Genomic DNA, 24,193 nt, shown 5'->3' on the forward strand with positions numbered 1-24,193 from the left:
TGATGCTCAAACACAAATCTGCCAAACTTTGGGGTTGCTGTTTAAAGATGACTATTGCAGAAGGTTTTGTAAATTGAACCTAAACACAGAGAAGATAGTTTTGAAAATTATATGTGCTGTTTGCAGCCATGATTGTTTTGTCTTTACTCATCATTATTGTTGCCAATATACAGTATTTGCTGCTTATGTTGTTGTCTCAATTATGTAATGTTTTAAAGCATCTGACTTCTTCATGTCAAAATGTACAGAATTGAATCAGCAGTCCAATCTAGTTTTTAAACAAAGTACACTCTAGTCAAGCACAACTTTCATCATGTTCTGGTGCGGCCCGTCTTTCATGTGATTGTTAGGATTTGCTCCAGGCTGGTTAAAATGGAGTTTGACACTCTCAAGCTATGCCATGAAGTTCATCCTAGTTTGCATTTTTATGCCTCTGCACCAGCAAAACTGTAGCCATTAACATCATGTTGTTGTGTTGTCTGTCCTTCTATCTGTATGTACCTTCAAATAGTCCATCCTTGTAAATGTGATTTCTCATGACAGTTTGAGGGATTGTCAAAAATGCACTCTGACTCCAGGATGAACTCAATGGATTTTTGAGGTCAAAGGTCAAGGCCATTTGGCTTCTTTTCCATCCGTAATTTGTGAAGTTGGTATCTAACGAACACTCAGAGAGATTTTCTTCCACCTAAGCCTCTTGTTCATCCCATTCATATAAGATTTCTTTTAATCATACTAACACAGAGAGTTCCCCAGTCCTTCTTGATCCACCATGGTACTTTGACTCTCAGGTGATTGAACACATTGTAGAACCACTGGGGTGTAGTTCTAGGTTAATAACTTTTTATTAGAAATGTATATTTCCACATATCTGAATATCATTGCACATAAAAGAAATCATGCTATTTTTTAAAGATTATTTTTTGGGCTTTTATTTAGAGAGGACAGCTGAAGAGAGACAGGCAATATTGGTAGAGAGAGATGGGGGAAGACATGCACCAAAAACCACCGAGACAGTGAGTGTGTTGAGGACTACAGCCTCTGTAAGTGGGCGCCTGCTCAACCCACTGAGCCAAACTGGCGCCCAAATCTTATGAATTTCACAGATTAATAAAAACTGCATCGCCTTGTAACATCCTGACTCACCCTTTCCCAAACTTCAGTATGCTGTGGCCCAATTTGAGACCCAAAAACCTTCATGGGGCCGACCAAGATCCTTGTACAATCATAACAGAAGACAGATATTTACCTTTTATTTATAATTCTTTGGTTCAAAAACAGGGGATTCCAATGCAAATACATATCTCTCAGATACTTTAACATTACTCGAAAGTGTTTGTGGGGTCACAAAGTACAATTATGAGCCCCTGCTATTTACAGTTGCAATCAAAATCATTCAACCCTCTTTGGAAATCAGGATTATTTAGAAAATTTACAGAATTTCTGCTTCTTGCAATGAACAAATCAAACAGAGGGATTGAAATAGCTAAACACAACCAATGCTTCAAGTGGTTTTCCCCAATCCAACGGAAAATGCAACTTATAACGATTTCTCCAGTCTCAGTATTATTCAACCTCTGAACAGAATCTCTCTCAACAGCTCAAATATACAAAACCAGTGTTGTTTCAACACACCTGATATAAGTAATCAAAGGCTTCATTTGTTGGACCAGTTTTGATGAGCTGAAACTCATGAAATACCTGAAGTGCAAGGGATTTGGTGAATGTCACGTTTGACTGCATGTTAGAAATATGAAATAGAAAAATGTTAGAAATAAGGCAAGGTCAGAAGAGTGATTCAAAAAGTTAAGATAAGAGATCAGTGTCCTTCACAAACAAGGAACAGGATACAAAAAGATAGCGAAGTCACTGAATTTTCCCAGTTTGCAAGTTCAAAGTTACAGGATCAGTGGTTCCACTACCTGGACGGGGCAGAAAAAAGAAGCTATTAATCGCTGCAACCAGATATCGGTGAAGGCAGGTTGTGAAAAATCCTCTAAGGACTGCAAAAGACCTCCAGCAAAACTTGGTGGCAACAGGGACTGAGGTTTCAGTGTGTACACCAATGCGCGTACTGAACGTAGACCACTTCCATGTCAGAACTCCAAGATGCACACCACTACTGAACCAAAAGCTCAAGAAAAGTCAGCTCCAATACGCTCAAAATCTTATTAATAAGCCTGAGAGGTTTTGGGACTCTGTTCTGTGGAGCGATGAAACAAAACTGGAAATTTTTGGCACAGTGGATCAGCAGTATGTCTGGAGGAAGAAGAATAAGACATACACTTAAAAGAACACTGTGCTAACAGTTAAGCATGGTGGAGGCTCGGTTATGCTCTGGGGCTGCTACTGGAAACCTGCAGCATGTGGAAGGCAAAATAGATTCACTGAAGTATCAGGAAATCCTTAAAGAAAACCATCTGTGAGGAAACTGAAGCTTGGAGGTCACTGGACTTTCCAACAGGAAAATGATGATAATGCATCCTAAGCATACCTCAAATTCCACCAAGGCTTGGTTGCAGAAGAAGTCCTAGAAGATTCTACAATGGACATCACAGTCACCTGACTTGAACCCTATAGAAAATCTCTGGTGGAGTTTGAAGAAGGTGGTTGCAGCATGCAGACCCAAGAATATTACTGGAGGCCATTGCTGCCAGAAGCTGGTGTCTGGCTGTGCATCTCGTTTGCAGCAGGTCATAGAAACAATATTGAGCGCTACCTGGTATTAAAGATGCTTGCCATGAAGTATTTGTCAATGAGCTCCAATGGCCAGCTCTCTAACTTTAAGCCTCACCAGACAACTTTTAAAGTAAACATGGATCAAATTACGTATTGTAAGCAAAATGAGTTACTCATTTTAAACTATTATCTTAACGTGTTATTCCCCTCAGCTCTCTAGGGGTTTAGAACCACGTGTTTTGCTCATAGTTTTGTCCTTTCAGGCCTAAATCACAGTAGTTGTAGCCCACAATTTGCATATTTTTCCATCTGATTTACACACTGCATTCATCCTGCACAGCTTCAAACAAAGCAGACAGATTAAGATGGCTTAGGGCTGTTTAATGTATTGAAGTATCTTTGCAATAGAATGGTATTTTCTTTCAGGAGTTACCCGAAACATAGAACCAAGGAGGAAGAATGAAGTTTGAGTTTTACCCATGTTGGTTTATTTATTTCTGAATTTAAATGTTAAGCTGAAGTGTAAATAATGTATGAAAGCTTAGATACTTTGAATCCTCTTGGACTTCTGCTGATTTGACAAGAAACACAGTAAATAAGAAGAATAAAACAGGCAACACAGTGTAAGCTAACATTGATTTTTAATCATTTATACACTCTTGACTACGAGGCAAAGTCAGCAACATTATTGCTGAAGGAAGTATTGTTTGAGCATTTTTACACAGCTGCTTTGGTTTGTTTGGCTTCACCACAGTACAGGTACATTCACTGTGCTGTCCATAAATACTGTACAAAAATAAAAGGAGCTCTGGCACACGATAAACTCGCTCTATTGGTGGATTTCTGCTCCTCGACGAGGAAATCATAAGGCCTTGGTAAATGACATTTACAGTGCACACTTTCATCTATTAGCATCATTTTAAATAGAATAATCTATCTCACATATGTGTGGGATTTCTGGAGTTTCCTTTGTGTCCACACACACAAATGTCCATGTGAAAGTGCATTAACAAAAGAAATAAGAGCGTATAGATTCAGGTCTCGGCACAGATGCAAAAAATAAACAACAAAAAAATTGGTTCATTTAAAGAAGCAATTCCTAAACATTGAGTCACAGCTGTGCCTTGAGCTGACTTTATACACACTTTTTTTTTTTTTTTTTTTTACAATTTAAGTATCGATGTTCAGTGTCATTCAGTTCACCCAGTGCAAATGTGCTCCACATCCACCCTAACCCTCCAAAAACACACCAAAAGGAAGAAAGTGTGTTTTTCTATGTGCTCCACCTCATTTCAGTCTGTAATGGCAGTACTTTCCCCACCAGGTGGAGCTCTCTCCTCTTGCAGCAGGCAGTATCTCGTCTCCATGTTAGGTCCATGTTAGGTCCAGCATCATCTACAGACGACATATCTGGTGTTTGCTGTGCGAGGAGGGGCTCAGCTCGTAGAAGAGGACGTAGGCGTTGCTGCTGCGGACCTGGCTGGAGGACACAGGGCACACCCTGCATGGGACAGACAGCAGACAATGGGATTATTACTCTGATTGTTTCTAAGAGGAAGCAGGCTCATAAGCAGGAATTATGGTTTTATACATTTTTTTATTAACTAAATATGGGTGGAAAGCCATTGTCAAAAACATTCCCGAATGGATGCATGCATACACCTACTCTTAACTTTTAATGTGACAAAAGGTGCAAATACCTATGACAGTTTCAATGAGTTCAACTTAATTTTAAGCCCACTTCAGACCAAAGATTTATAGCACAATAAGACTGTTTCAGTTGGTTTAGCATCAGCACCCATCACCACCTTCTTACAGGGTTCTTACACAATTTTTAAAACCAAATTTAAGACTTTTTAAGACCTGAGCTGATAAATTAATACCATATTTTGTGCTGAAAATGGTCAAAAGTGAAGAGCAAGTGAGATTTCCTGGTGCACCAGACATAGCTTAAATAAATCGGGTTTAATGCACAGTAAATGAAATGTCAATTGATACAAGGTCAAGAGATGTTTTGGTCATAAACACCCAAATTTGATGATTTCTGATACATTAAATGCCCCTTTCCTATCAATACACACCATAGTGATATTTATCAAAACATTCACAACAAGCATATGCAAAAAATAAAAAAACAAATACAGGTCAGTAGAAAACAAAGACACATTGAAGGCAATGTGCCTTCTAAAATTTTAAACCACTCACTAGTAGAAATTAGACTTTTTTCTCACTTTTTATGGCCAATTGCAAGCAGATGCAAGTTCCAATGAGTTCAATTAAGAAAGTGTGTGTATAAAAATACATGGTATAAACATATTGAAAATTTCGGAAAACCTTAAGATTTTACTGTTGTATCCAAGTACATACCTGGAGTCATTGTAGCTGTACCACTCGCCAAGTGCCTGGTTCTTGCAGTACGCTGTGTAATGACCTCCCAAGGCGTTCCCCGAGTGGTTGGACACGGCGTACAGGTTGTACACAGGACGCTCTGCAAGAGAGGACAGACAGACACAGACTGTCAGTTCGCCGTCATCAAATCCAGTCGACCTTGGACTGAAAGTGGACCAATCATCCTCCTCTCCTTTCTTGTCTTGTGAAAGTACTCACCACTACTCTCTGAGGAAAACTCCCGCAGGTCGAGCTCTTTGAGAGGGAAGTTAACGTAAGTGGACAGCTTGGTGGTTCGGATGTTGGAGTCTGAGAATCGCTTCAAGTCTGAGAGGAAAAATGAGTCAAGGAGCCCACACTGGTCCAAAACATCTGTCATACACTGTAATTAGTCCCTGAGGGACATTTCAAAACTATCTCTTAAATTAATCTTTTATCTTTTAATTCCCTGATTTTCACTGGAAAATATATTAATGATAAAGACAATTTCACCCCACACCTATTTAACAGATTTTGTTAGAAAATACTTTGAATCGCTGAAATAAAAAGCTAAAAATATATAGAAGTTTAATTGCAACTATCTAACTGACTCAAGGTAGTAACTACCTTTATTAGGGCCATTTTTGATGTTCTAAAGTTGAATTGTGTGATGATTTTGTGACTCAGTGAATGCAGAAATGGGCTAAAAATTAAAAAATGTGACTTATTTTTAATTTCAATGGTTTACCACAGCTGCAGACAGACAATGTGTAGACAGTGTGTAGACATTGTGCAGGGAGGAGAATTTAGAGCAGTTCTTTTTTACTGAAAACAGCTGCATTGTGCTAGAAACAAACTGATAAGATAAGAGAAAAGAGGTTAAAGAGGCTCAAAAGGTTAGGGTTAGGGTTAGGGTTTGGATTTGTTGTTGCTATAAACAGTAAACATCATCACAGCATCAAGTGAAGCTGATATCATGTCCATACATCCACTCAAGTATAATATTAATACTAAAAGTTTCTTCATATGGATTTAAGTATTTTTGCAGTTTGTAAAATGTGCATCACAAAGTCTGTAAATGAGTAAGATGACCAACCAACCTGGACTAGACTGCAGCCAGTCACCCTCTCTGTGTAGCATCCAGTTTGCAGAGAGGGTGACTGGCTGAAATCCACCATCTCTCCATGACCTGTACACCCTTGGGATGCTCATGCATGCAGGTAAGATTGCACCCCTCTCACCCTGGACATGGACATCTATGCCAAGTGTGCAAAATGTAGAGATAAAAATTCTTCATTCTTAAGTTACTTCTGTGTCCCTAAAGAAGTGAAATATTCAAAGCAATCCAGCTTGTTTCAGTCCAGTTTTGTCATGTTTTAGCTTATTAACCTCTAATCTTATCCGTGTTTCCTCAGCTGATGTCCATCTAGCAAACCTCCATTCTCACTTGTTCTGACGGGAAATCCATGTCTTTTAAGAGATCAGGATCATTGGGCTCAGCTCAGTAAAGCTGGTTGTTTGGCTTCCAATCAGCTCTTGATTTGGTACCAGTTTGGCTTTTTAAATGTGGACCAAATAACGACAAAGGATGACTCTACTTCTGGGATTTCTTTGCCCAGCTCTTTGTGAATGACTCAGCACTTGGTACTTAGTAATTAGATGTTGTGAAGTCTAATGGATGGCGATGAGAGATCTCACATTTTGCTTGATTCATTGTTGGTGTTCATTATGAAAAAAACAAACAAAAAACAACAACAACAACAAAAAACAACGTAGATTTTAGGTGCTTTGCCTTAAACACTGCATGGCAGCACTTGAGTCCAAATGGACCTGAAGCACTTTGTGGCACTTACTGATGTTTCTTCTCGTCTAGATCTTGCTTGTGTTGTTCCTGCCCTCAAATGTATGTTGCTTTGGATAGAAGAGTCTGCTAAATGACATCGTAACATGACGGAAAGGAAACTGGAACTCAAACAGGAGCTAGCTACCTTGGCTAACATAAAAGAGCCATTTCATTGAACAGGCTCGTTCACTCATCACTCGGTCACTCGCCCCACAAGGTTTATTTGGTTAATAGCATATCACCGTTTCAATTATAAAGCACGTCTGTGACAAAATTTGCTTTTTTGAAAAGTTAAAGGGGCTCAGCTAGCATCTTAGCTCAGTAAAAGACTCCTCAAGACTCTAGTTTCCTTTCTTCTGGAAAGATGATGCTGGGATGTCTGCAGAACTGAGTAATTTGTGATATTGATTACCACCAAGCCAGGCAAATCAGTTAAACCGTGGTAAAAAGTCACTGTTTTGTAGAGCAGGAATTATACTCAATGTTCGTAGAAATTTTCGGATGATAATTTCAGTGTGGAGATCCATTTAAGAACAAACTTTCCTCCATTCCCATTCATTTCTAATAGCTGTCCCCAACTTCCTGACTCCAAACGGACATTTGAATCACATGATTGCCAACCTGTTTTTGCACCTCTATACACACTTTTTTCATGTTTATATTATATTTCATATTTTCAATTTCAATCTTCATTCTTCTTCTATGTTATCTGTTTTGCACCAGACACCAAGTCACATTCCTTGTATGTAAAAATGTACTAATTATTCCAAACTGCCCATGCATTTAGGACTTATAACTAGTTTAGTTCATGCTTACATGTTATTTGCATGCAGAAAGCCTCACAAAAGCAAATCGACAGGAAAGGATACGAAGCACGAGGATCTGAGGGAACTTCTGTATGCTGAATCTTTTGGTACATTTCCTCCTGGTTTTGCATTTGTTGCATGTCTGAAAGAAAGAGGAAGAGAAAGAGCAGTAAGACACTGCTTTCAATCCCTACATCATCATTGCAAAGTAAGTGTGATGCGTCATGTGATGCTTCTCACCGGTCTCTCTTCTCCATCCAACACGTCCTCTTTAGTAAAGAGCCTCAGACAGTCTTTGAGAGTCACTTCACCAGAGCTCTTCTGCACAGAGAAAAAGCAAGCATAAATCAGAAAGCAGCAAATAAAGACAGAAGAGTTTCTTTTTATGTGGTTAAAATATGATCAGAGACTGTAAGGATTCTGATCGTACCTGTGCTACAGGAATGGACAGGTCCCAGAACGGATCAAACACCGTGGAGCGGAAGCCACAGACGGTGCAGGTCACAGAGCTTTTCAGCTGTCCGACAAATAAATCTAATAGGAAGAAACATGAGAAACAACTGATGATACAAGGCAAAAGAGATCAGGGATGACAACTCTGGTTAAAAGCCAAAATGCTGCACATCAGAGTAAATCTCTTACCTACAACTTTGCTGTCCTCTCTCTCCAGATACATATTCCACATTTTCTTTCCTTTTTCCTCATCACTGTGAATAAAAAACAGACAAAGAACTAGGTCAAACCAGTGTTTGTCTCACTCCCAAAACCATTTTCATTACTGCACTTCTTTATTAGTCTACTTTCTTTATTTTTAGACAGCTTAGGGACAAAAGTTTGATTATTTAGGTTTGAGGTTGAAGCTGCTTTGAAAAAATCCCATGCAATTCATAATTGGACACACATTTTGTACAGAATGAATCAAATTAATTGCATGGTAATTATAAGTAATTACACTGCCTGTTTCCAGCTCAAAGGGCATTTTAGATGCAGTCAGGCGTGCAGCAGCGTGTTTTCTTTGGCAGTGAGAGGTGTCAGTGACAGGGCACGTTATGAGTGACTTATTGGGAGCAGAGGTGAGATGCGGAGGTGTGTGCCTGCGTGTTAAACGCTGACTTACCAAAGATGGTCAAAGTCCTCGACAGACACCTTAGGGCGGACTGTCACTCTGTTCACTTCATTGTGGAGACCATCCAATAAGAAGCGGAGAAACTCCTGGGCGTCCTGCTGACTGTGGAGAAAAGGAATGACTGTTAACTAATTTTTACTCACATTGTACCACCTATTTCCATGTTTCTGAAATAAAATTTTCAATTTAAAAAATGCCATTAAAAGGTGGAGGAAAGACGCACTTGCAGCCCACAAATTTGGGGGCATATCTTTGGATCTGGTTCCTGAAATCAGACGGGCTGATGGCCTCGTTGTTCTCAGACGTCCAAAGACTGTGAGTCAGCTTTGCAAACTCTGAAACAGCAAAAAAGGGGAAAATTATAGAAGATTAGGCCATATGACTTAAAAAAAACACACGTAATTTGTGAGAAAAATGACTTTTGAAATTAAAGTATGCCTCTTTCTAAAACTCCTTCACTCCCAAATCTGAAAAGTCACAAATATAATCTTGGCTTTTTAGTTAATTTTGGGGATTTTTTTCTTGATTTGACTGGGAAGCTGTTGAGAGGTAAGTAAGTATGGAAGTATGGAGTATGGAAAGAGAAAGAGTGGTATGGCATGCATCAAAACAGCATCTGGATCAGGATGAGGACTAGGGCTGGCAATTAATCAAAATTAGATTAAATCACAACATGTACGATTAAAATTTTCAATTTGCAGAGGGTGCAATATTTCTTTAACCTGCAGCAGAGATTTTATGCTCTACACCAGTGGTTCTCAGCTTCAGGACCCACTTTTGGGTCCTGAAGCTCTTTCTAGTGGTCATGAATGTGCCATGAGATAAAAATGTGGCAAAATGTCTATATACAGAATGCTTAAGTGGATGTACAGTAAATTCAAATGTGTATTTCTCAGGTTTGGAAATGTCAGTTTTGTCTTGACATTTCTGCTTTTTTATCTCCTTTTTTTGGATATCACAGCTGCTGTTCCCAACATAATAAAGTCTTCGAGAAGTTACCAAATTTTCTAGGCTGTCTCTCGAAAATGAAGAAAACAAGAAGGTACTTGCACTTTCTGTTTTTCTGTGTTTAATTTTGTCCATTTTTTTAAATGTTTAATTCTATCTGTTATTTTTTTGTCTGTTTATAATTTCATTATTAATTTTGTTTATCATTATTACTATTATTATCATGATTATTTTTTTCTGCATAAAACTCCCCATACTAATGACCATAACACTCTAATGTCACAACAGTTCTCCTTCTGAAAATCTTTGCTATAGGCCTCCAATAGTCAATATTGCTGTCTTAACAATGTGTTCCTTGTATTTTTTTTTTTATTTTTATATTATTATTCATTTTTATTATTATTATATATAAATTTTTATTATTATATTCTAATATTATGAATATATATTAATGGATACACATTTTTATTTTATTTATGTATTTTTTTTTTTATTTTCCTCCCACCTTCATCTCTCACTGTCCCTCATGTACCACTTGAATATCACTTATCTGTCTTGTTATTTCTCACCAATAAGAAAATTAAAAAAAATAAATAAATAACAATATAAATGCATGTTCATCCTTAGCCCTGTTTCTTTATTCAATATGTTTTTTTCCCCCATTTTGGGTCCAAAATGCAACTTTCATTAAATAAATTTAAGTGGTTGAACACTTTCAAAAAACCTGGGTTGCAACTTCTGCCCGACCAGCTGAGAACTATTGCTCTACTCATTATGCAAACATTTATGTGCCATTTTTCTAGCATAGTTGGCAAAAAAATACTACTTCATATTTTGGAAAAAGTTTTTCCTATTAAAAATGATAATTTCCTTCAACACAACAGCTCACATGGTCTTTTTTTCAAAATCATTCAGGCCTGTTTAAGCACCTGTATGAACCATAATCTTTAAACTGAGCTTAATGAAGAGCAGGATGTACTTTTATGGTCAAAGTTCTTTCCTAGCTAACCTGTATTACTAGTTTTGGGTGTTGGTGCTCTCGTGATCTCTAAATGTGATGAAATATTTCTTACTTATGATCCGTATACCTGTAGTCACCTTTTTTTCCAGAGATTTCAAACACACATCACTTCAGCAATAATAATTATTACATTGACTCATGTGATGGGACTGGTCCAGATGTTTTGACAGTGACGTACTGACATTTACATGTGTCAAGAAAGTCACGGAGAAATTCTGGTTCAGTTCCATGAACTAATGAGGCATTTTGTCCTCACCTTTGTTGAATGTGGCTGAGATACCTGAGACTACAGACGTTCAGTCTGGCAACGTTTTGACTCTTTGGAGACATAATGCAACTGTCAATGCTTACATCGTTGCCCTTGTTTTCGGGTTTTATCTTTTAAATGATACAAGCTCCATACTTTGATGATTCACGTAACAGTGTGGGACACTGGGAGCAACACTTAAAAAGACCTTCAGATCAGGGCTGCATGGTTTTGGCCAATGTGATGATCACGGTTATCAATCATGGTTATCTATTAATTTTAAGGACTTTTGTATTGTTTAAAGTTTATTTAAAAACATTTATCCTGCTACTCATCTGTCACCAGGGCCGGACTGAGCCAACAACCTGACCGGGCTTTCTTTTTGCCCACATCTTCCTCTTACAATTCCGCAAACATCACCCAGCAATGATCCAACACATTTATGATATCAATAACATTTTAAATTTAAAGGATTGCTCTCAATTCCATTTCTACGACTCTGGGAAGGCCAAAGTTGTGATTGCTATTAAAATTAAATTAATTGTTCAGCCCTACTTCAGAATTTAGTCATATTTTTACCTGAAGTTCCTGCAAGTGAAGATGGAACGCTAAATTGTACCCAAACATTGCTGATGCATTTGTGCAAATTAGAGAGACTGCAAGACTTTGCCTGATTTTATGGTAAATCCAGGAAATGATCCAATATTGGGTGCCTTGGACTTCTATTATTGTTGCTGTGGTATCTGGACAGGTGTCCATATCAGTTGATTTTTACTAGAACTGTGTCAAAATTTTAAAAATCTAGTATTTAACACGCCTAGGTGGGATTGTATTTTAATTGGGAGATTACCAGAGTGAACATGCTGTGCAAACACTCCCTCTAAACACAGGGCGTGCAGCACAAACTGAACTGAGCTGAACATTTTAATTGTGTTCCTGATTAGACTAGCTGGGATTATTTCAGAAAGTAAGCCAGTCGTCAGAGCTCGTACAGATAATTAGCGCAGCACAGCATAAGGCGGCACATTTGACCGACAATACGTGACCTACTGCTGGGCCATAAAGTGAGTCAGCACACTTACAAGAGCTATAATGTTCCTCATAAAGCTGCTCACTTGTTGTTTAACAGGTCAGAGTCTCGGCCTACCTTCCATGAGAGCGGCATTTGTCCTGCTGTTGTTGTTGAGGTCTGTGCGGTGGATGTTTCTCAGGCAGTAATCTCTCAGCTCAGGAGTGTTACTCAGACACTGAAGGATGGAGTTCATGAAACACTGGGTACAGAAAAACAAAAAATATTAGACAACCAGACCTGGTCAGTGCCTTCTAAGGTCAAAGCTGTTGTGCAAAGTGAAAAGTTAAACTCACTGTGTTGCCGAGGTTCCTGAGTCCCACCAGGCCCTGAGGGCTCTTGTTCTGTACAAACAGAAAGAAATTGGAGTTTAGTTGGGAAATAACACAAAAGTATTGAAGACCCAACAGATAAACAGCAATACAGCTAATAGCACAGTATGTAGATTTAAGGATTCTTTTTGGTTTATTGCCACAATGCAAAAAATCTTGTGTTCAATATCTCATCTCTTGCATATCTCTAAACCAAAAACACCTTTTTGAGCCACTTTATAGCTACAAAAAGCCAAAAAATTGCATGTAAACATATTTCAAACTTGATCAAAGTGCTAAAAATCTGAGGTTGATGATATTTTGACCCCAATAATATGAAACGGTTGAACTAATTTAAAAGCATTAAAATAAACTTAGCTTGTTTGCTAAAAACATGCCATTAGTGGGTCGTTAATAGAGTTACTACAAGTTTCTATCCTAGGCTGTATATCATAAGTAGACATGGTTTCAAAGTCAAGCCAATGCTCAAGTACCTAATAGTTGCATGCTTTCTGAATAGGGATAATTATCAAAATCCAGTATCAACATAGCAGCAGTACCAACACATCTGATACCTACTGCACAGATTTCAGTGCTTCATTTCGGTACCTTACCACCTCGCCGCTCCAAAGAAAAAGCACAAAATACATCACGTGAAAAAGTTACACTTGTTTCCTTTACTCGTATGCTCCATTTTATTTCTGAAATATTTACAATACAGAGACAGCCTTTATTCAGTCGCAGACTTTAAAACACTTTTTTTCATTAAAAAGGTTGATTCAGACATTGTTTCAAAAGCTTTTGAGAAGTATCAATTTAGAACCCAAATCAGAAAAAAAACAAGTGAAACCCAATACTATTTCTGAAGGCCAGCAGGGGATGACTCCGCTGGATAATAAAATAAAGCAAGATTGCAAGTCCATGACAAAAAAATGCAAATTTATAACCTCTATAAACATTTTCCAAATGACTTTATGGTCTCAATCACTAGTTCAAAGTCTGAATCAGTACAAAATCATCTACACTTTTTGGCTCATACTCTCTGACCATAAGGCAGTGTATGCTTTAAGGCAGGGGTTCTCAGCGTGTGGGTCTGGAGGACTAGGGCTGAACAAATTGCAAAAATTTAATTGCCTTTTCTTTCTTTTTAAATTTTTTACCATTATCATACTTGCGATTTAATGTGTGATTAATTTTCGGTTCCTCATCGTTGATATTATTCAACAAACACAAGCAATAAAAAAAAAAAAAAGCAAGGAACGTTTTAAAAAGTTTTCAAACTGTACATTTTACCCAATTCTTTAAAAATGTATGCATAAAATTAGTAAAATGCAAAATAAAATCATGGTCACTTGATGAGTTTTATGCTGAAATCAATTTGATGTAATGTAAGACTATTCTTGAATGTGCATGGCTGTGTTGTACTATGCTTCTACCACCTTCAGGTGCATTGGGGGTCCCCGGTCTCTGGCACCTTTATTTTGGCGGTCATGGGCTGAAAAGTTTGAGAGCCCCCAATTTAGGGCATGTCCACCAAGGTGATCTGTCAACCAGGAAAACCTTTTATCCATTGTTCTACAAATGTAGTGAATTTTATTTTCAAACAAAACAATATGGTGATGCTCAAAATGACAATTTCAAAGCGTCTAAAAGGAGTTCCCAGTCAACCAATGGCAGACATGCCTCTTCTTTGAAGCTGTCTGTAGCTACAAGAACATATTTGCTTATAAATCCACTTTCTTGCTAATGACTGGATGAGCTAATATGAAATCATGGTCTTCTCTCCTTCAAATAAAATCTTTAGTATGGCTGGTTGTGTGAGAGAACGTCGCTACAAAATAAGCCTGTCAAACAGGATAGACATTTGCGTTTGTCCAGTCCACGGCTGCAAACACACGTTTGCTTATGAGGTCTCCTTCCATGTGTTCATTATTTTGGTTATCTAGGTTAGCAGTAACATAATAACTTTTGGGTCCCGTGTGGGCCTTTTCTGTTACATTATATGCACTAATAATAGATCTAAGATGACCTTGAGTTGGAGTACTAATGCATGGGGCTTTATTTATTTAGTTACTGCTCATTTTATTCAGCTATTATTTTACATTATTCATCTGTTCATTGTGCATCTTAAGTTGCTTTTTTGAACTTGGCATGTTAATTCTTTATAATGTTCAGTTTGATAAGGGCTATACAGATAATTGTGAGTTACACATGAGTAATAAAAGCGTATTTTAATCTATAGAGGCTGATGCCTTCTTGTTTGTCACCTTAGTAATGTAAATATTCCAGATGAATATTCAGTGATAAACTGATGCTAAAGGCACATGCAGCACGTGTTTATATAATTATAATGCAGGAAGCTTCAGGTATTTTTCTTCTAAATAGCGTACTGTGTAGTCTCAGAGATCACCTTGCACATGGCCCCAGTATGATGAAACTACAGTCTGACAGCAGCCCTGCTACATTCCTCAAGTGTGAAAAAGCCTGCATGACCGAGTGGCATTCACTCAGCGCATACCATCTGACTGTCACATTGCTGGCAGCATCAGTGCAGCACTGTGCTCCAGATATCAGCCGCCATTTAGCACATGCTTTAATGAAACACCACTGTGTGTCCTGACCTCTGTCTGCGCCGACGAGCTCCGAATCACACGTGACATCACGGCGGCATGTGATGCAGGGCGAACAGAAAAGCTCTACTGAGAATCTGAGGAAACAACATGGCGTCAGGTTGTTTTTGAGAAGAGTTTCACATCAGAGCCTGAGGCCAGGATCAGATAGTTGAGTTTGAGTTGTATCCGGTGCCTCTGGTGGTGCGGCGTTAATCATCTCCAAGTTAAACTGATGCACATGCCGACAGCCACCGAACATGTGCTGATAGAGGGGTTGTAGATAAATACTGCTGATGTATGACTGAGAAATAACAGCGCTATCAGAAACATCTGCAGTTTAATCAGTGTATAAAGAGCAATGTGTGCAGAAACATTTAAACTTGCTCAGTCATATGAACAGGGATGTACAGGGAATGTGTTTGCAATGGAATGGGTGAAATTTGAAAGATTACGCCTTTTTTAAGCAGTCTGATCAAATCAGATTTTGCATTTCAATTTTTAAGATGTTGGGAAACATTTATGAGAACTACTTTACTCATTCTGCCAATATATAACACATTTTTAACTACATTTGAGCTGAATTTAAATGGATCTTGAACTAAAAATGATGAAAAGGAACCAACAGTACAGAAGTCCAAAGAGGACATACAGTCATGTGCATAAGTTTTGGGCATGTAGGACGCTAAGGATTCACCACCAGAGCCAATGGGCCACAATCTCGGTCTGGGGTCATGGGGGTCAACCTTTTCACCCCCGGCAGTATGCCTAACTCGGCATCACACAACTCATTTTTTAGCCAAAGCACACCAAAAAATTCTGCACAATACTGTATATTCATATTTACCACCCTTTCTTATTGATGCAAATGTATTTCAGTAGTCTTCTAGATCTTAACTTATTTATCTAATTATCATAGCAGAAAAAAGCTGGTTTTCCGTTAATGAAAGATGTTTTGAGATCTCAAAAAAAACCCTGAAATTTACTTGTGTTAGTAGCAATAGTCACTGTAAGGTTCCTCTTCTTTTCTTCTCTGTTTTGTAAATAGTTTTGGACCTGTTTTCATGTTGGAAATATACACTGGGTTTAAGCTGTGTGGAAACATCCCTGTGTTGTCTGATAGTCTTAAATGTACTTTGCCTGAGGTGCACACAAAGCAGTCGCCGTCACCTGTTAAATGACTTCACAAGACTCAGGTAGATGGCTGCTGCTGCTGAGAGGATGAGAAGGCACGGGCCGACCACACCTGCGATCTTGAATAGAACTACTCGTTAAAAAAAACTCAACCGAAGACTGGGCTCAGCACTCAAAGCAACGCTGCCCAGAGTGAACAAAGTCTGAGGCCCAGCTGACCGGCCTGCAGGTGCAGCTTGTGTCTCCTGTCATGAAAACCAGTTCTTCCTTTCCCTCAACCATTTCTTTTCTGGAATATGCTTCATGTTGGGGCTTGTGTCAACATTTATATGCTTGTAAAACAACTGTTTAAGGGTTCTTATCCTGGGTAAAATAAAATGTATGGAGGTGTGTCCTCTCAGAGCTTCAATACTATTATTAATAGATGTTAAATATTAAATAGAGCTGAATGAAACTTGTGGTTCCTTCACAAAAGTTTCTTTTTAAAAAATTAGCATTCTTCTAGCTTATTCCTTGCAGGTAAAAAAACACCATTCACCTTCCACCCATCCTGTCCTACCAGCCCATAATATATATGCCACTTGGTGCCAAAATGACAGAATCTATCAAAACAAAAGCATTAATAACCAAACCTTCTAAACAGTAACATTAGCGATATGAAACTCAATCTACACAAATAAAGTGAATGGCGCCAACAAACTCAATAAAGCTTACAAAAGTCTAACAAATATAAATTTTTTTTTTTGGAAAAAAAAAAAAAGATGATATAACTTGAAGAACTCTGTTCTACAGTTAAAAGGTCTTAAATTCTTGATACGGTCTTGTAAATCTTGTTGCGCAACCTGATAAGCATAACGCCATTAAATCTTAATTATGCGGGTCTATATGACCGAGGCATGACAGTAATAAACAGAGAACTTTGTGCTCTACTAATGATTTATGATATAAATAATTTAAAACTGTTAACTAATGATTTATGACCATAAATAATAAAAACATGTTTCTAACCAGAGGCGGTACATAAAGTAGATTAGATCGAAGGTTCTGAAAAGCATCCCATCAATTTTTAGGAAGGAATCTAATTTATATTCATATAACTTCACTGAAGAACAAGTCTGAACAAAAAATACAGTTTTCTAAGGTTCTTGTTGAATTAGTTTTGGTTATCAGATCCCACTGGGTCAGTTTCTTTTTACAAATATTTTTTGAGATATATTTTTTTTATATTCCTAGAGTAGGTCAGGGGATAGAGAGTGAGGCAGAGACATGCAGGAAAGACGCCACAGGCCTGACTTGAACCTGGGCCACCCGCATACATGGGGCACGCGTTACCATTAGGCCTTTTCCATGTCCTAAACGGAGCACAGACCAGAGAAGCCAACACCAGATCATGAGATCATGTGGGAATAGAGAAAATATTTAAATAGCATGTTACTTCGCCTGTCTGAAGCTGATTTGCTGTTTACTTGATTCCTCTTTGACCTATTTTGATTTTGTGATGGGATATATGAGAGATATGACATATGACAGATAGAGATATGACAGTCTGAACAGGGTGTTTAAGCACTTTTTAATCTGGTTTCAGCACCTTTTAAAGAGATTTTACATACAACTACTCAGCACCATTTTTGTAGTTTTACAGTTAGGATTTTTAAAAATTCCTTAATTACTATAAGGTTTGCATTCAGGGTCGTTCTACCTGCACAATGGCAATAAAGACTATTCTATTCTTTATTTTGAAAATAGACTAAATGTAATGTGTGTTCTCTTGTCTCGACTTCCTGTTTGGGTCATTCTACTCTGTTCAGATTGAAGCACAGTGGAACAACTCTGACTATAACTTTGCTGTATATTCACCAGTGACTGATGGAGGTATGCTTTGGAAACTAAAAGAAAATAGGGTTTTTTTTGCTCCTGAATGTGAAGTCTGGATGCAACACTGCAGACATGGATGGAAATTGCAGTTGAGTTTCAGGCCCTTCTAAGGAGCAGGTTTATAAATTTAAAAAATAAACACTGCCATCCTAAACTTTCCACCTCTTCTGTTACAGAGACATTTCACTGTGCACAGTTAAAACGAAGCAGGAAAAAGTCAATCCTAATTTCTCTTGTAAACAGCCATCCTTAAACAAGCTAAATAATTCTGATGAACTGACAGATACTTTGTTATTTTCCATCTGTAGCAATGCTGGTATGTGAGTATGTACAGGTGACACATCACCTTGTGACCTATCGAGGGAACATGGTAACAGTGTAACTTGATGACTTGGAGTAAGTCAGGCCCGTCACACTTCAGTGCGTTTTCTGACGCCTGAGGTGCTGCATATGTACGCACACAAACTGTAAACTGAGCAGCAACATCAGCTACCTGTATTTCAGGGAAGTCTGCAGTCGCTTAAGTAAATATGAACATGTTAGCATATTCTAATGTAATGTTATCTAAGACTTTCAGCGGGAGGGTTTAGTCACCTTCTTCATTCTGAAAATATTACTGTAATTTTTTACTACTGACTGCCCTCTTGGCTGAAATATTACTCCCCACACTCCCTTCCTGTTTCTTATCTTCTCCGCAGTCTTTGAAGGTGACCATATGGTGCGAGTCTCAATCTGCTGCACTGCTGTGAATACTGACCAGCAGGGCCAGGCACGCTCAGTAGGCGGCTTGTGATTTTAAAGACCCGTCCAAAAACCAGAGTTGGTGATGCGTTCAGGTGATCTTTGTGCTCCGAAACAAGAACGCTCTCCACAGGTTGGCCTGACTTCAGAGAAGTCAGAGAACCGAACGTCCTCGATCGGCTATGCATGCCTGGTCAAGGCCGTGTAATGTGACGAGGGAAACAACACTCCTGCATGCACACGCTGCCAGATATGCCACTCCCTTCCTAACAATATCAACATGAATCTCTGCTGCAAAGCTGCAGGGCCTGGAGAGGGATTGAAAACAACAATCCAGAGGAAGTGTTGGTGCTTTTCTGCAACTCTAAATACTCCAGTGAAAAAAATACTTTTTATGCAGAGAGTGTAAAAGTATTGAGTTTATCTTTAAATTATCTTCACTTTGAACTCTTCTCTTTCTATTATTGATCTTTTCATAAGTGTAAGCAAGCTTAGAAATGACAAAAAAGATGTGCTTACATGCTGAAGGTTTAAAAGATAACACTTCTTTTGCTCTGCTTTAGTATGGCATGCTTGTTTGCTAAAATGTACAGTCCACGACAACTGCAGCTGGTTGAACTGTCTTAATTCTGCAGGGTTTTGGTCACAAACATTTGTTGACACATTAATGGGTTCAGATAGACAGAGCTGCAACTACTTAAGGTTTAGGCAATTTTTCAGCCAACAAAAGTCTTTATTTCCCGCTCCAGCATCTCAAATGTGAGGATTTTCTGATTTCCTCAGTCTTATGTGAAGCTAATCAAAATGTTTTAGCATATTAGACAGTTGGCATGACTGAACAGGCAAGGGCTGGACATTTATAAGAGGGATTTTGTGCCATTTTCTAAAATTTTATTGACCTAAGCCCGGGTTGGGCAACTGGCGGCCCGGGGCCACATGCGGGCCTCCACCTCATTAAACCTTAAGAAAAGAGTAAAACCTGCCATGAAAACATGAATAAAGGAACATTTCTTACTACTGATTATAGGGTTATTCTATTGGGATTTGATTTACTTAAAACATTTTTTTTTTATTATTATTACTATTTTATTTCGGTTAAAAAACATATATTCCATCTTTTTAATCTAATTTGTATTTTCTTTTATTTTCTAATTTCTTATTCATTTGTTTTGAGTAAATTAATTTTTAGTTTTTTTGATTTCAATTAAAAATAAATTTAATTTATTTACCACAGAAATTCTTTTGCATTTTTATTTCTTTTTTGTTTGTTATTTTAAATTTTGATTTTATTGATGGTTTTAAATTCATTTTTACTTTATTTTTAAGTGTTTGAGATTATAAATTTTTTTTCATTAAAATTTTAAAATGTGATCATTAAATTTGTTTTTGTTTCATTTTTAAATTTTATTATACTGGACTTTTATTTGTTATTTTTATTTATTTAAATACATTTTCTTAACTTTTTCATTTTGATTTATGTGTTTTTATACATTAATCTACCTTAAATTTATTAAATTTTAAAGTATTTTATTTTTCTTTAATTTTATTTTTCATTTTTTACATCTATCTAAATTATGTATTATTATTATTATTATTATTATTATTATTATTATTATTATTATTTGTATGTATTATTTCTTATTTAGTTATTTCTTTTATCTTTTTAGTGATTCAATTGGCTGCAACTTTATGTGTTAAATTTTGTATATGCATCACTAACTGCACTTCTAAAAAAATAAGCAAGTAAAATACCAAATATTATGTCTCCTGCACTGAAAATACAGCTTGAAATTGAATTAATTCCATGTATATCTCATCTAATAAGCAATTTCCATTTGCACTTGAGTTTAAAAACATAAATGTTGGCCTAATCTACCAGGGAAGCACCATAGTCTTCCTTTCATTTAACTATTTTGCAGTCACATGGGTTAAACTGAAAATATCCAACAATATTTAACAATTTGGCCTTTTGGCATTGACACTAAAATTACTGCGGCCTTCTCAGTACCAAAGTTGCCCATCCCTGACCTAAACCATTTCCAGAGTCATTAACAGAACTGGAAAATTAGATAAAGGAATAAAAATTGTCAACTGCAGCCCAAAACTTACATTTCGATCTGATGTTACCAATTATGTAAGCATTCTACATTAGTCCAACTTTTCTCATGCTTTCTGCCTGTCTAATGGAAGTTTTTCATGCTATAATCAGCAAGTGTCCTTAAACACCAGTAAAAGAACAGTCTAGACTCTTTGCTAAGATTTAGTGCTGTAATTGATTGACTACATGTAAATCAAAGGAAACAGTTATCTCAGTGGAAATACTCCAGATGCTGGTAAGCCATGCCAAAGTTGCAAAATAGTTTTAGAAACAACATGAAAAGCTAATAAAATCAGAAACATTAGCACAATTGGTGACTCTGTATCCATTATTAACACAAGTATGCATACCATCTAGAATCCAGATCCTCTGTAGAGTCTAAAAATATCCCTACAGCATTAACAAGGACAAAGAGTTCAAGTGTGGCCCTGGAGTGTAGCCGGATAATACTTTCACACTGACGTAAACACATCAAACCCACATGGACACAAATACTGTATGTGCTGCGGGCTGTGGGCAGCTGTGAGTTAACAAAATGTTCTGTGCAGATGATAAGGTGACAGTCTGGACACATTCCTTATCAGCAGCGCTCTCCATCCTGTTACGTAACTCACTCAAATTGTTGCTCTCATGCAGGCAGACTCTGTGCTTCACTCCCTTTCTCTGAGCTTCTGTCTGGTTTCTCCCAGCGTCCTTACAGGACAGTAAGAGGGCGATAAGGGCCTAAAGGTCAGATTTAGACCTCTATGAAGCTTTTCATGGTCTTTAAGGAGGTGTTAGAGTTGAAAAAGATGAGAGGAATTGACCTAAGAGATCATTTGTGCTCATAAATAGTTTTTAATTTCTAAATAATCTGTCTTAAACATATTAAACTTGTTCTTAAAAGCATTTGACTCAAAGGAACAACAGTTCTTCTGCTAAGACCACTTTTCTCTGCTCCAGAGTTCCCATATTTTTTTTCATTAGAATAACTATGCATAGTTCTGCAGAGATGTTTGTGCAAAAATATTACAGTCAGGTAACTTTTACGTCTTCATGTGCAAACAGTAGGCCTAAACAAGACTTATATACATGCTTGAACAAAAATCTGTTGGGGCCGTGCATCCTCTTTGGTCTGATTATAATTCTCCTTTCAATAATTCACTGCAATTTGATCTGATGCAATGATGCATCACCATAGGTAGCATCCTTACTTTTCCATATTTCTGCACATTTGTTATGAAAGAAGATAAGTAGTCAGATACATATGGACAAACTTTTTAGCATTTAGAAGGTTAGAAATCAATGTCGATACATTTGTCTTAAGCCACAGCAAAAACAAGCAGCGTCAGTGTGCTATAATCGATACAGTTCTGTTTAGAAATGTAAATATTAGATTTTTGTTGATATCAGATATGCTGATATTTGTAATTTCATTTTAGTGGATCCTGATATACAATAAAGTTCAGACCTGAAACCTCAGTGCATAAAACCCACTTAAATTTTAGACATGAGGATAAACAAAGAAAGTATCTAATATCTACCAATACCGATACATGCTAATAATGTTGCGCACCCCTAGATCTGTCACTACATCTGTCATTGCAAACTTGCATTGCAATGCATCATAGAAATAAGAGATGCACAGATGCATCTGCTAGACATCCATATCGGCTGATATCAGCCGATTTGAGCAACGTCAACCATCAGCCCATGAACAAACATCATTAGCAGATGCTTATCTGTCGTAATTTAACACTGAGATTTAGCACCCCTAACTGCTGATTTAGTGCAGTGATTTATTATTACATGGAAGAAAAAAACTCCAATTTGTTTTCATGGTTAAACATGAGAGAAAATACCAGCATTGTGAATGTTACACCAAACAAAATAATGAAAAAATATCAGCGTTTAGCATAAGCCTTGAATTTTACAATCGGTACATCTCTAGTGGAAATGATTATAAATTAATAGGGGGGCTATTTCCAATTCAAAAACCTGGATTTCTTGTATTTTATTAAGGCTTTTAATGTGAATTAAATCCAACTGCCCAATCATGTTAATAACTAAACACTTCTTCTTCCTAAGCAGTGTTCTTTAAGCCAGTGGTTTTCAATCTTTTTGTCCAAAAGCACACATAAAATGAAGCTCTAATCTCGAGGTATGCCATATCCATGCAAAATAGCCTCTTGAATATGTGTTACAGTCTCTTTAGTCGTAACAATGCACAGTAGCACAGATTTCCATGGCCCACCCAGACTTGCCTCAAGGTACACCAGTTTCCACTGCTTTGGGCTGTTACATAATTTTCTTTAGGCCTTTATTAATTTCTTCTTATTGTGAACACATTATATTGTTACTGTTAATACAGCCTACATAAACAAACAAAGGTAAATCATTTTACTTTTACAGCTTTAGTGCTATTAAAATATTTTTCTCTGTTTCCTGAGGATGGGATGGGGGTGGGGGGACTCCATGTAAGGGCTGAGCCCCCCAAAAGTCAAACTTGCAATGACGCCCCTGCTGACAGTATCTGCGTATGAACTTTAAAAACTCAGAGAAAATAGCATCCTTTCAAAAAGTTACCATAACCCAAGGGTCTGAGGACGACGGGGTGCTAGAGGAAAGTTGAGACAGAGGTTGTTAGGCACTCACCTTGGCCTGGTTGATAATGAGACCCATGAATGTGGACACCAGCTTGGACCGGGACAAGGACGGAGGACTCTTCCGCCGCTGGTCGCTCTTGTCCGTGGGTTGATGGGCCGCTGGTTCCTCCGGTGTTGTCACCGTGTATGAGTGTCGCAGAGTAGGCATGTTGGAGCTGTTGAATGTTGACCGACACCAGGATGGTCGCGTCACACAATGCAGCTGGACAAAATCAGCTGGCTGTAACTCGAGGATCAGGTCCAGGGTTAGGGTCTAATTAATCGGTGGACTGTCGAGTTGGTGGACTGAGTCTTCTGTCACACCTGTACTAAACCTCTGTGTGTTCAGGAGTAACACAGAGGTGGTGTGTGTCGGAGTTTTGCTGCGTGCTGTAAACGCTCCCTCCCTCCCAACCTGAGGAGAATGGCGATGTCTTCAAGGGCCGTAGGAAAAACTGACATCGGTGCTCTCCCAGTGTGACGACAGCAACAGCGTGAGAGAGCATTGGTGGAAAACTACTAAAAGTACAAATAGCCTACCACTGTCAATAATTATACCCAATTAAAGTTAGAGAAAGGCATCGAAAAACTAATGCTAATAATTTTTTAAACCTACATATAAACATCCTGGACAGGACTTGACTCAGTTTGGCTGTTTATCTGTATGTAGTCATGCTAGCACCAAAGGAAACCAA

General features: G+C 37.8%; 1 protein-coding gene across 1 annotated transcript; it reads right to left on the reverse strand.

Annotated features, from left to right (window-relative positions):
• Positions 1-3,303: 3,303 nt before the first annotated feature.
• Positions 3,304-23,918, reverse strand: LOC121518350 (ubiquitin carboxyl-terminal hydrolase 2-like). Its single transcript, XM_041800598.1, has 12 exons — positions 23,509-23,918; positions 12,403-12,450; positions 12,185-12,308; positions 9,045-9,156; positions 8,813-8,923; positions 8,338-8,402; positions 8,126-8,229; positions 7,936-8,016; positions 7,759-7,837; positions 5,287-5,394; positions 5,047-5,167; positions 3,304-4,180 (listed from the first exon to the last, which is right to left on the reverse strand). Exons 1-12 carry the CDS (start codon positions 23,665-23,667, stop codon positions 4,075-4,077), a joined length of 1,218 nt encoding a protein of 405 aa, XP_041656532.1. The 5' UTR covers positions 23,668-23,918; the 3' UTR covers positions 3,304-4,074.
• Between the last annotated feature and the right edge of the window lie 275 nt (positions 23,919-24,193).

Source organism: Cheilinus undulatus, linkage group 12 (genome assembly GCF_018320785.1).
Source record: "Cheilinus undulatus linkage group 12, ASM1832078v1, whole genome shotgun sequence".
In the NCBI taxonomy this organism is placed as follows: Eukaryota; Metazoa; Chordata; class Actinopteri; order Labriformes; family Labridae; genus Cheilinus; species Cheilinus undulatus.

What these genes read in the sequence shown, in the direction of transcription:
- LOC121518350 (XM_041800598.1), bottom strand. Translation starts at nt 23,667, where the DNA reads ATGCCTACTCTGCGACACTCATACACGGTGACAACACCGGAGGAACCA. An exon ending in CCCAAATTTGTGGGCTGCAA is followed by an intron (nt 8,924 to 9,044) that starts GTGCGTCTTTCC and finishes TTTTCTCCACAG; the next exon opens with TCAGCAGGACGCCCAGGAGT. An exon ending in TGGATGGAGAAGAGAGACCG is followed by an intron (nt 7,838 to 7,935) that starts GTGAGAAGCATC and finishes TCTTTCTTTCAG; the next exon opens with ACATGCAACAAATGCAAAAC.